This window comes from Coffea arabica, chromosome 3e, assembly GCF_036785885.1.
Source record: "Coffea arabica cultivar ET-39 chromosome 3e, Coffea Arabica ET-39 HiFi, whole genome shotgun sequence".
NCBI lineage: Eukaryota > Viridiplantae > Streptophyta > Magnoliopsida > Gentianales > Rubiaceae > Coffea > Coffea arabica.
The window spans coordinates 44,658,162-44,671,092 of NC_092315.1; the positions used below are offsets into that span (position 1 = coordinate 44,658,162).

The window sequence follows — 12,931 nt, forward strand, 5'->3', positions numbered from 1 at the left end:
TCGGCACGTCACTTCCAGAATACTACAGCTCAACCTTTTCCTCACTATAGTCTATTCCAATCTACACTATTGGAGTAAGATAGAAACTTCACATAACACTGTTCTTTGTCCTATAAACTCTAATAGTAGTGAAAGGAAGAAAAAGGAGAAAATAGTCTAGAGATGGCAAAGTATATATCAGATTTGGTTGATAAATGCCTCTATTTATAGGCTAAGAAATTGGGTGTATTAAAATACCAACATTAAGAGAAATTAATATCTCATATTTCAGCTACAAATTGAAAATTCTAGATTCATTGTATAACGGTAAAAAAATTTACTAAATGAATTCATAAACCTAATCATTACATAGGTTACACAATTCAAGACATAAATCTCATTTTAAATACATAAGTTACACTTTTGAATGCTTTTATTTGTAGCTGAAAATTCATTGAATAATTTGTAATTTATTGTGTATGAATTCAAAATAAACATGTGGTATTTTTTTATTAAAATATCCAACAAAAGATTACCGCTTTGATATTTGTATCTATAAGTTCAGGGCCAAAGTCCCCACGTTCTCGAATTCTGTGAAGAATATCAACAATATCCTCCTTTCTCTCCTCTATACATGCCTGATTTGCCTCTTTCAATAGTTTCCTTTTATGATCTTTCAAAATGTTTTCAACTATTTCATCAACCTTTTTGTACACAATCTTTGTCTGATACCTTGTGATGCTCTAAACTTGAAGCACTTCTGCAGAGGGATACATGTCAGCTAAGCTAAAGCCTGATTCCAACTTACTTATTTTCTCTATAAGTTGGATGTATTTTTCTATAATTCTATCTTTTCTCCCAAATGCCACAAGCTCGTGATGCCATGAATGAGAGAGGAAAGGATTTTGCTAATAGTGATAATGGATTCCTTTTGAGCATATATTGATTTGATGAGACTGAAGACCTCTTCTTCCCTAATTGATTTGAAAGCCTGGATGCAATTTCGACTTAGGAGCTCCATGGTGCATACTTTCTGCAGTTGTCTCCAATGATTTCCATATAGTGCATGGACAAGATCAGTAAAATTATAAGAGATAATCTTAAATGCAACTTGATGAGTAGGTCTTGACGCAAATAACATATCATTGGTTATGTAGATCTCTTTTGCAATTTCTGGTGAAGTTACAATAATGATTGAAATTTCACCAAGCATTAGATGCATCGAGGGCCCATATATATATATATTTTTGCCAAGTCTCTCAAGATGAGATGGGGTTAGGTTCATGAGTAAATGGTTATCTCCCACATTGGTCCGAACGATGGAGATAGAGCGGTTAATGAATAAGTAAGGGCCCAAAACCTAATAGCTTAAGTTTTTGGATCAGAATTAGGATCCTAAATTACATATTGGGCTCTTTGGTGGACTCTCTCGAGGTGTTTTCTCCTAACAAATTGGTATTAGGGTTTCAGGTTGCAAAACTGGGCTACTCATGAGCAAGTGGATTCTTCTTAAAGTTGGACCAGTGAAAATTCTCTTCTTGGTGGTGGACCAAAGTGTTAAGGAGTTTGGCTAGTGTTGGATCGGGTGTGCCATAGGTTTGGCAGGGGCCCAAAATGCAGTTTGGTTATTAAATAAGAGTAGGTTCATGTTTGGAAGAAGAGGTGACCTTGGTGATAAAGGTGGGTTTGCATTGAGTATTAAAGTGGACTCAAAGAAGGGCTTGTAAATTTGAGTTTAATGTGGGGTTAGTCATGAAGGGGGAGATTCTTAGGTTTATGATAAAGGGTTATGTCCCATATTGGTCCGAAAGATGGAGAAAGAGCGGTTAATATATAAATAAAGGCCCAAAACCTAATGGGTTAAGCTTTTGGGTCAGAGTTGGATTCCCGACTTACATATTGTGCTCTTTGGTGGATTCTCTCGAGATGTTTCCCCCTAACAGATGAAGCTGGGATCCAAAAAGTTGTGTATGTTTCATACAATTGAAAGTGGCTCAGGAGTTAGGACAATGGAGAAGCTTCAAGCTTGAGTTCATATGTATGGGTATTGAAAGCACTAGCAAAAAGCACGTGTGATGCACTTGTACAATTAAGAAAATAATTTTAAGAACCAAATAACAAATTTTTAGTAATTAAGGAAGTGTTCTTGTTAGACACAAGTAATTGCAATAAGACAGAAGTTGTTTGAGGTGGAAACAACTAATTCAATTGAATCTAAACCAACATTCATGAAAAGAAAGAGTATAAACTTGCATTACATCTTTAAATATTCATTGAGTAGTCTATTACTTTAGAACTTAACTTGAAAAGTGTATATTTGATTGTTGATAATGTTCTTTAATATGGTAAGTGTGGTATTCATGCATCAGATTGGTGATTTTCCTACAAAATATGACGACTCATGTAATATTCATCCAATTGGAATGAAGAATTATCTAATCAGAAGTACTTAGATTTGAGACAAAGCCTTTTTTTTTTTTTTGTGTCTTTGTAGTGTACACTCAAGGGATAGTACAGATTAGCACTTGGATAAGCCATTTAACAACTGGATCCTCTATCGTATTTCAAGTGTCAATTTTCAATTCACGCTATTTTTTCTCACCGCATGCAACTTTACATGCATCTATCCAACTTATACTTCACTTTCCTTATACAAATTCTGTTTTAATAATTTTTAATTCTTTTTTAATAAATTATCCTTCCTTTCTTCTTTAATTTCTATTGACAATAATTTACAAAACTATACTTCTTTAGTCACTTTTACAACATGAACTTATTATTTTTATGTTATCACTACTTGTTTGGAAAGCCATTTTTCTTCAAAAATTTTTTATGTTTTTCATGAACATATTTTTTAACCACTTTTTTATCTCACATGCATCAAAATCGTTATAGTATATTTTTCTATAAAAACTCAAAAAACTTGCAATCCAAATAGGATTTTGCAAGATATTTTGGATTTGAATAAAACATAACCCTATCGAAAGACCAATGTTTCAAAACCGAAAGTAGATATCACGGTTGAACCACATTAACAGAAGTTGCTTTCGGGCTGATCAGTCCTCCAATTCTGATTAGTGAGTTCAGGAAAACATTGCAGTTGAATCATTAATCGGTTGACCCGGAACGGTTTTTTAAGAACCGTTGGGTCAATGATTGGAGGCAATACCAAATTTGTGTTAATAATTTGAGACAATACCAAATTCCTGTCACCTGCATTGGGAACACAAATTTGTGCACCTAAATTTAGGTAATTTTAAAATACTTTGGGTACGTATGCTTTTACTATGCATAGAGGATTCTTCTATTTATCATGGACCAGTGGAGTTTAACAACTCACCACAGGACTCACTTGAATATTTTTGAGATGTGAATGAGCCTAGGTAACCGCAAACGTCAAAAGCATACATTTAATACCTTACAAAATCAGAAGGACCACGGTGTCAAATGTTATACAATGTTATCGTTATTGGAAAAAAAAAAATCACAACGACACGGTATCAAATAAACAAATATGATAGGCATCTATATAATGCAATGTTTTGAAAATTGGACCGGACCGGTCGGTTCGATCGGTTGAACCACGAACCGGCCATGGCACCGATCTGGTTTGACTTTGTCAGAAAACCGGTCAAAAATCGGTCGAACTGTGAAAACCGCCGAACCGGTGGTTTTCGGTTTTCAACTTTCCCTTTTTTTTTTTTTTTTTTTTTTAAGTTTTGCAAAATGCAGCTATCAAGATTCAAACTCAAGACCTTTGTAATAGAAGACCAATGTATTAACCATTACACCATCACATCTTATTAGTTTTTTTCGATAACTTATTTATATAAAACAAACACACATATTTCTTTTTTTCATTTTTCTTACAAAATCTCATTCTCTCATGGCTCTTTATTTTTAATTTTCAACTCTCTCTCTCTCTCTCTATCCTCTTTTCTTTTGTCACTCCCTTTTTAATCAAACCTCTTTATTTTTAATTTATTGATATTTTCTTTCATCTTTTAATTTTGTTTTTGTCCATCAAAATTGAAAAAAGTTAAAAAGGAATTATTTTTCTTTAACCCAAATTATTTAATGCCACAACCACTCACTTTTATCTCATTTTTTGTTTCTTATCAAATTTACATTTCTATTTTCGATTCTCTTGACTTCCTTCGAACTCCAAACTTTCTTTTTTAAATTGCAATCTCTAAATCCTAAAATGTAAATTAAAATTTAAGTTCACAATGTCTAAATTCTCATAGACGTGAATTTTGTATAATTTCAAAATATTATGATATTTTTGGGTTGGATTTAGATATAATTGAAATTGAAATGAAATTTATTTGTTTTAACTTATAATTTGAAAATTTTATTTTTTAAAATCCAAGTTATTAAAAAATAGTAAACTTTTCATCATATAAAGTATTAAATTAGTCCATTACATGTCTTATTTTGTGCATATATATATTTATATAAATTATTTTTTAAAAAATTTATTGAACCGGGGTTAAACCGGTCCGACCGGTTGAACCTTGACCCTTTCACTTCACCGGTTCAATTAACGGTCCGGTTTTTAAAACATTGATATAATGCTAAATCCGGGGAACTAAACTAAAAATCAAGACACTGAATAAAAATAGCATTTGCGGATACAATGTATGTTTTGTAGAAAGAAACATGGATATTGACAAGGGCAAATGTCATTAAAGTAGGGTGAGGTTAATCTTCATTAATTGGAGAGGATTTTTTCTCCATTACATCTAAATAAGTATAATTATAATTTTACTTTTTAAAAAAAAATCATACATATAATATTTTTCAATTGTTTAAAGTACATACAAAAATTAAAAGTAAATTGATTAAATTTTACTGTTGAATCAAACTTTAAAAACTTTATCATAATTTGACCCATTTTACACCATCAAACTGTTTTGTGCAAATTGAATAATAAAATAGTCACATATGAGTTTGATTTTTAAGCATGTTGGTCTACTCTTGAAAATAAAATTATTCATACAAGCAAAAATGGATAGATAAATGGAGAAAAAAGTAATGAAGAGGATCTCAATGATGGTATGAGTGGCCAAAGACCGTCACAGTAAGGGCATTGGGATCCATTAAAAATATACTAATTGAATATGGTTTGTATATTTATCACTATGTCGTTAAATGGCAAAAATAGTCGAATATTTGTCGGTTAAAATCAAGTATTTGTGTCTAATTTTTTGGGGGCCAAGGTGAACGAAAAGCGTGAAATGCTTGAAATGGAGATTTACTAATTAGTTTATCCCAAATTTCAGTTGTTATGGAGACCAGGGTCTCCATGACGGCCACCAATAGAAATGTCAATTAATAGGGAGATTAATAAGTTATGTTAAAAGGTTTGGCCAATGAGTATGTGTTCAGGTGGTAAGTTAGAAAAATCCTTAAAAATGTAAAATGTATTTAACCGAAAAGAGTAAAATACAGTTTTGGTATCTAAACTTGGATCTTTAAGTAATTTTGGTACCTAAGCTTTGAGTGAAAATAAATTTGGTACCCAATATTATAATATCTAAGAATCTTTTGTATACTTGACAAATTTTTTTAATTCCTACTCGAAAATGTCACATGCTGTCACATGCCATGCAACGAAATTGTAAAAAAAAATTCAAAAAATCATAAAATAAGCTGCTAACCTCATGGCCTGTTTAAGGACTAATAGAATGAGGATCACTCATTTAAAAAGAAAATAAATTCATGTGAAATCTATTATGACAATTATGTTTAGGGATAATTGCAGAAACCTCCCCTGAGATTTCTGACATTTGCACTGACCTCCCCTCTAGGTTTAGAAATTGCATTCACCTCCCCTGAACAGTAACAATTTGTTGCAGAGACCTTCTTGACAGCTTTTGTAGAAGTGAGATAAGAATTTTCTTCCAATTTTGCCCTTACTTGCTTGACAATTATTATTTGCTTGACAATTGCTTAACTAATTATCTAATTAGTTAATAGTTAAACTAATTAACTATTAACTAATTATCTAATTAACTATTAACTAATTAACTAATTATCTAATTAATTAATTAACTAATTATCTAATTGACTAATTAACTAATTATTTAATTAACTAATTAACTCAAGCTGTTGGCTGTCCGAAACTAACAAACTATTTGCATGTTAAACTAATTAACTAATTAACTAATTAACTAATTAACTAACTAACTAATTAACAAACTATTTGCATGTTAAACTATATGCAGTACGTATTACCTATTTAAAGTATCGGTTCTTTATGGGTATTTTACTTTCAAACATTTAATTTATGATAAAAACATCAATGTTTGTAAGTAAAATCAAAAAGTGTTACAGTAATATTCTTTCAAAAAGGGAGGGGCATAGGGCCATAAATTAAATGTTTGAAAGTAAGAATATTAATATTACTGTAACACTTTTTGAATTTTACTTACAAACATTGATGTTTTTATCATAAATTAAATGTTTGAAAGTAAAATACCTTTAAAGAACCGATACTTTAAATAGCTAATGCGTACTGCATATAATTTAACATGCAAATAGTTTTTTAATTAGTTAGTTAGTTAATTAATTAATTAGTTTAACATGCAAATAGTTTGTTAGTTTTGGGATAGACAACAGCTTTAGTTAATTAGTTAATTAGATAAATAGAAATTAGTTAATTAGTTAATTATTTAATTAGATAATTAGTTAGTTCATTAGTTAAGCAGTTAATTAGTTAATTAGTTTAACATGCAAATAGTTTGTTAGTTTCGGATAGACAACGGTTTTAGTTAATTAGTTAATTAGTTAAACAGTTAATTAGTTTAGCATGCAAATAGTTTGTTAGTTTTGGATAGACAATAACTTTAGTTAATTAGATAATTAGTTAATTAGATAAACAAAAATTAGTTAATTAATTAATTAGATAATTAGGTAGTTAATTAGTTAAGCAGTGAATTAGTTAATTAGTTTAACATGCAAATAGTTTGTTAGTTTCGGACAGACAACAGCTTTAGTTAATTAGTTAATTAGATAAATAGAAATTAGTTAATTAGATAATTAGTTAATATTTAATTAGTTTAACTATGCAGAAATAGTTTAATTAGTTAATAACTATTAACAATTAGATAATTAGTTAATTAGTTAATAGTTAATTAGATAATTAGTTATTAATTAATTAGATTATTAGTGATTTAGTTAATTAGTTAATTAGTTAAACTATGCAGAAATAGTTAATTTAGTGTAATTTTTATTAACAAATATTTTGTTGGGTTTGATGAAAGTACTCATCACATTCATTTGGTAAAATTAAATCATGTCAGGGGTACTTTAGTAAATTGACCCACTTTTGCCTCTTAAATTGCCTCCAACTTTTGATAGGGGAGGTCAGTGCTATTTCAAAATTGATAGGGGAGGTCAATGCTATTACTATAAAAGTCAGGGGAGGTTTCTGCAATTATCCCTTATGTTTATGATTACTCACCTACAATGTCGATTCAAGTTTGAAATCGACTATGTCAATTATGTTTGCGATTACTCTTTTAAAATTTCAATTCCAGTTTGAACGCCACTATGTGACTTGAGTTTATGATTACTATCTACATCAACTAACAATTGTGCATGTACCATCACTCCCTCTCCCCTTTCTCCCACATCGATCTGGTGAGGGTCGAGTGATGAGAGTTTAAGTCCCCTTGGTCCAACTTGAAAGTCAGCAATTGCCTTTTAAGTTGGATTGAGGATTAAGGTTTAATATTTCTTCCTCTATCTTTGTTGGAAAGAAACAAGAGTCATGGAGAGGGTTAATAGTTAGTGTCAATCTGAGTGTTTCCCTCTCTCCTTTCTCCCACATCGGTCTGGTGAAGGTCGAGTGATGAGAGTTTAAGTCCCCTTGATCCAACTTGGAAGTCAGCAATTGCCTTTTAAGTTGGATTGAGAATTAAGGTATAAAATTTCTTCCTCTATCTTTGTTGAAAAGAAACAAGAGTCATGGAGAGAGTTAATAGTTAGCGTAGTCTGAATGTTTCTCTCTCCCACATCGGTCTGGTGAGGATCGAGTGATGAGAGTTTAAGTCCCTTTGGTCCAATTTGAAAATCAGCAATTGCCTTTTAAGTTGGATTGAGGATTAAGATTTAAAATTTCTTCCTTTATCTTTGTTGGAAAAAAAAATTGTGCATGTACCATCACAATTCTACGTTTGTCCTTGCTGTCTTTTGCCTGGCCCATGGTGACGTGTTGTCCTTTTTCCTTCAATTCTTCTTACTATGCACAGATGATTCAGTCCCATTGGGAACCTAAATTTGTGTTCCCAATGCAACTGACAGGAAATCCAAGACAATATCAACGCTGATGATTTGGGACAGGGACGGTCATCAGTATGACCGTCCCTGTCCCTGCACGGTTAAGGGCCAAGATTGGCCCTCAAAATTTTGTGTGGCTGAAATTACACCATGTAACTCGATTTTCGCGCTAAGTGTGGGGCCCACCACTATCTGTTGTGAAAATACATCCTGTGAAAAAAAAGTTACATAATGTACAAAGAAAGTTACGCGCAGTTGATAATGACTAAAATTGGCAGGGACGGTTGCAGGTCCGTGCCCCGAGTCCCAAAGCTGAGACAGCACCAAAATTGTTAAAAGTTCTTGTCTCCATTTATTTTAGTTTTATGTAATGTAGTACTAGATTGTAACCTTTGATGATTTGTTAATAAACAATTAATGACTTCAATAAATATTAGTTAGCTCAATTTCAGGTATGGAGTACTTACGTACTTATTAACATGTGACATATATAAAATTAGTTTTGAATTATTGATGTTTTGTTAACTTTGTATTATTTAATTTAATCCATACAAGTGCCGATCTACTCATATCTAGATAACATTTGAATAGATTTTTGGTACAATTATTTTTGGCTACATGGATTTTTAATGACTTAGTAAAAATTCATAAGTAAATTTTGAGATTTATGGGGTTGTTTGGCAAACGAATTTTTTGTCAAGTTTTTCTTCTACAAGTTTTTTAATAATTTTAGTTACAATAATCTTTAAAAATTCTTTAAAATTTTTAAAACACATACTTTAAAATACCCAAAAAAAAATTTCCTACTTTTCTTTCTTCTTCTTCCTTTTCCCACCTCAACCCACCACAATCATTGCCGACACCAATACTAACACCACCACTATTGTTGACTAACACCACCACTATTGTTGACATCGGCAATCTCTTCCTTTTTTTTTTCTTTTTCTCTCTCTCTCTCCCTCCTCCCTCCCTTTTCCATCTCCCCTCTCCTCCTCCTCCTCCATTTTTTCTCTTCCTCCTCCCTCCCTCTCTTTCTCTCCTCCTCTTCTTCTCCTCACCCCGCCACCCTCCCCCTCCCCTTCACTCTCCCCCCTAGTCGCACCACCAAAAAAGAGGAATATAAAATTTTTCTCATTTTATTCTTTTTTTTTAAAAGCACCTCAACCCACCACCATCATAATTATGTGTGAGAGAGGGGGAATAAATCAACAATATAGTACTATAAGAACAAGTCTATTAAATTTTATTTTTCACTCTTCTCGACCGATAACAATAATAAGACTATATGACTTGATAAACAAATATTGTCAATTACAATAAATTACCTGATAAATTACTAATTTCTAATTGTTAAAACTACTATAACTTGGATTCTAATAAAACTATTAGAAACTAAACTTGACTAGAACAGTATTAAATAACAATATAGAAACTTCTATTTTTTAGACTTGCTTTAATATGCCAGCAACATATCATAACAACTTCCAAAACTCATAACAATATAATTATGTTCCATACATCTTTCTTATCCATAAGTTAAGAAATTTATTTAAATACAATTCTATCATCAAAATGCAACCTTCGAGTTGTTATTAAGTAAAAAACATCAACAACGTAAAAATAATAAGCATGTATCTCCCAAAGAACAAGAAAATGATTGAAACCTACAGTAGTTCGAATAAAATTCTAAATCACCTTAGTCGCACTCATTTAATGTGGTAAAGTTACAGATATAGATGTAGACAGAAGTACCTTAAACATATTCTAGTAGTTCTTGTTAAGACCAGAACAATGATATGGATCAAGAATCAAGTGCAGATCATTTTTTCGCCTCATTGACAAGCCAAAGTTCTCAGTCATGTCCAGCTGATCGTGTTTCAACTCACCAGGGAGCTTCCAATCAAAATGGAACAACAGTTGTGCAAGGAGAAGCTCAATATTTGCTTGTGCATATGATATACCTGGGCATATCCTTCGTCCAGAACCAAATGGGATATATTCATAATTATTCCCCTTATAATCCACTTCAGAATCAAGAAATCTGTCTGGATTAAATTTCTCAGCATCAACCCAGTACATGGGATCCCTTCCAATTGCCCAAGCATTAACAAGAACTCTTGACTTAGCTGGTATTTGGTAACCATTAATTTCACATTGTTCACTACATTCTCTTGGAAGCAACAAGGGAACGCTAGGATGTATTCTTAAGGTTTCTTTAATGATTGCACCCAAGTATTTCAACTCGTGAAGGCTCGATTCATCAACATTTCCTTTTTCATCAAAGACATTTCTTACTTCATCTTGTGCCCTTTCCATTACTACTGGATTCCTAATTATCTCAGAAATTGCCCATTCCATAGTCGTTGACCATGTCTCACTCCCGGCGGTGAAAATATCCTGAAATGCAGTTGGAAAATTGAGACAATGTTGGATAAAGACACGGATAGACACAAACTTTCCCAATTTTAGATGTCCTTTGAACCCATAATATTTTATTCAGACCACTTGGGTCAGATAGACAAGGGAATAATTATTTTCAACTGGACAAATTCAAAATTTGTCATTGTCATAGATCAGCCTAGGAATTTTTTTTTTTTTTTTTTATAGAATTTTGCAGTCAAGACGGTCGGCCGAAGATACAATTCCAAGTTGCAAAAAAGATCACTGCCCCATGCATTGAACCTTGTATACTGTAGCCTGACCAATTCAAAGTTTTTCATCGATTAAACAAATGATCATTTCAATTAGATGGGTATACATCTTGTCTCCATGTGACAGTTAGGCTATAAGGTGAAGCTGAAGGACAAAGTAAAAAATTACATTGAAGTTAAGAGAATATTGTACGTAAAGAATTTTTAAATTAGTGATTAAATAGGGAAAAAAAACTCAGGTATAGACTTCACACATGGATTAATCAAGTGATGATAAATCAAAGAATGAGCACAACAGGGTTCTATTCTCACCAAAAGCAAATTGTTGGAGCCACCCATACAACACAAACTTGGCCAGCCATAGGGTATGGAGTCTTGTTGGGTGGTACTTGGACAGTAGCAGATTAAATTGTGATCAAACACTTCGCTACCCAAAAAAAATAAAAAATAAAAAATCCAACGTTTTCTTTTTCTTTTATTTTTTGTATTTTTAGGCAAACAACAGGTAATATTGGTGATTGCTATCTAATAACTTTGATTAAAAATTTAAATTGTCTTGCAACAAAAAAGTATTTAACCTTAGGATTAATTTGATGGTACTAATTTGGTTTTTTGCCCCGGTTCTTGATGTTCAATTGGCAGGATTAAATGTTCAGTGAATTACTTCCATTGGCCAAATTAGTGGGTCTTAACATCACAACATGCAATGCAGCAATTCAAGAACCAAAACAAATGAGAAAGATCAAAGAATTTAAGAGGTGAGTCGTTACTTACAAAGATAACTGCTTTGATGATTGTGTCAGTAAGTTCAGGATCAAAGTCTCCACGTTTCTGAATTTTGAGAAGAACATCAACAATAGTCTCCTTCGTTTCTTCTGTACTTGCCTGATTTGCCTCTTTCAATAATTTCTCTTTATGATCTTTGAGAATGTTTTCGACTATTTCATCAACCTGTTTGTGCACAATCTCCTTCTTATACCTCGTGATGCTCAAAACTTGAAGCAGTTTCACAGAAGGATACATGTCAGCTAAGCTGAAGCCTGATGTCAACTTACTTATTTCCTCTGTTAGTTGGATGTATTTTTCTGTATTTCTATCTTTTTTCCCAAATGCAATGCAGCCCGTGATGCCATAACTGAGAGAGAAAAGGCTTTTGCTAATATTGATGATGGATCCCTTTTGAGAATGTATTGATTTGATGAGATTGAAGACTTCCTCTTCCCTAATTGATTTGAAAGCCTGGACGCGATTTCGACTTAGGAGCTCAACAGTGCATATCTTTCGCAGCTGTCTCCAATGATTTCCATATGGTGCAAGGACAAGATCTGTAAAACCATAGGAGATGATATTGAATGCAACATGATGATTAGGTCTTGAAGCAAATAACATATCATTGGTTTTGTAGATCTCTTTTGCCATTTCTGGTGAAGTTACAATGATGGTTGAAATTTCACCAAGCTTTAGATGCATTAATGGTCCATATCTTCCTGCCAAGTCTCTGAGCATGAGATGGAGTTGTGATCCAAAAAGTTGATGTATGTTTCCTATGATAGGAAGTGGCTTAGGACCAGGGGGAAGCTTCAATCTTGAGTTCTTACGTATGGGTTTTGAGAGCATTTTTATTAATATGATATAGAAGATAAGGAACAGACTGAGGAAAAAGATGAGCTCCATGGAGAATGGATAAACAGCAGTGCAATTTGAGTTGATTTCCTCAAGGAAGAGGAGAATTTATAAGCACAATAGAAGGATAAGAGAATGAGACGTATCACCAATAATAATATTTATTTTAATAATCAATCACTAATGTCAAAATATGACAACAGAAATTCTAAAGTAAAACAAAATTATCTTCAAAAAAGTGGTGTTTGAAGTGAGATTATTATGAGACTAAGAATTGGACTGTTATAGGACAATTTTTGCAAAGAGAAATTGAACGAAATTCCTCATGAAATAGCTATACAGTAGATGAGCAACTCCTAATTAAGTCTTTCTTGGCTGCCGTTCGAGGGTTA

The 12,931-nt window shown here is 32.3% G+C and overlaps 1 protein-coding gene across 1 annotated transcript; it reads right to left on the reverse strand.

The window, feature by feature from the left end:
- Nucleotides 1-9,832: 9,832 nt before the first annotated feature.
- On the reverse strand, nucleotides 9,833-12,621 carry LOC113737770 (tabersonine 16-hydroxylase 2-like). Its single transcript, XM_027264946.2, has 2 exons — nucleotides 11,691-12,621; nucleotides 9,833-10,662 (listed from the first exon to the last, which is right to left on the reverse strand). The coding sequence occupies exons 1-2, from the start codon at nucleotides 12,588-12,590 to the stop codon at nucleotides 10,030-10,032; spliced, it is 1,533 nt and encodes a 510-aa protein (XP_027120747.1). The 5' UTR covers nucleotides 12,591-12,621; the 3' UTR covers nucleotides 9,833-10,029.
- Between the last annotated feature and the right edge of the window lie 310 nt (nucleotides 12,622-12,931).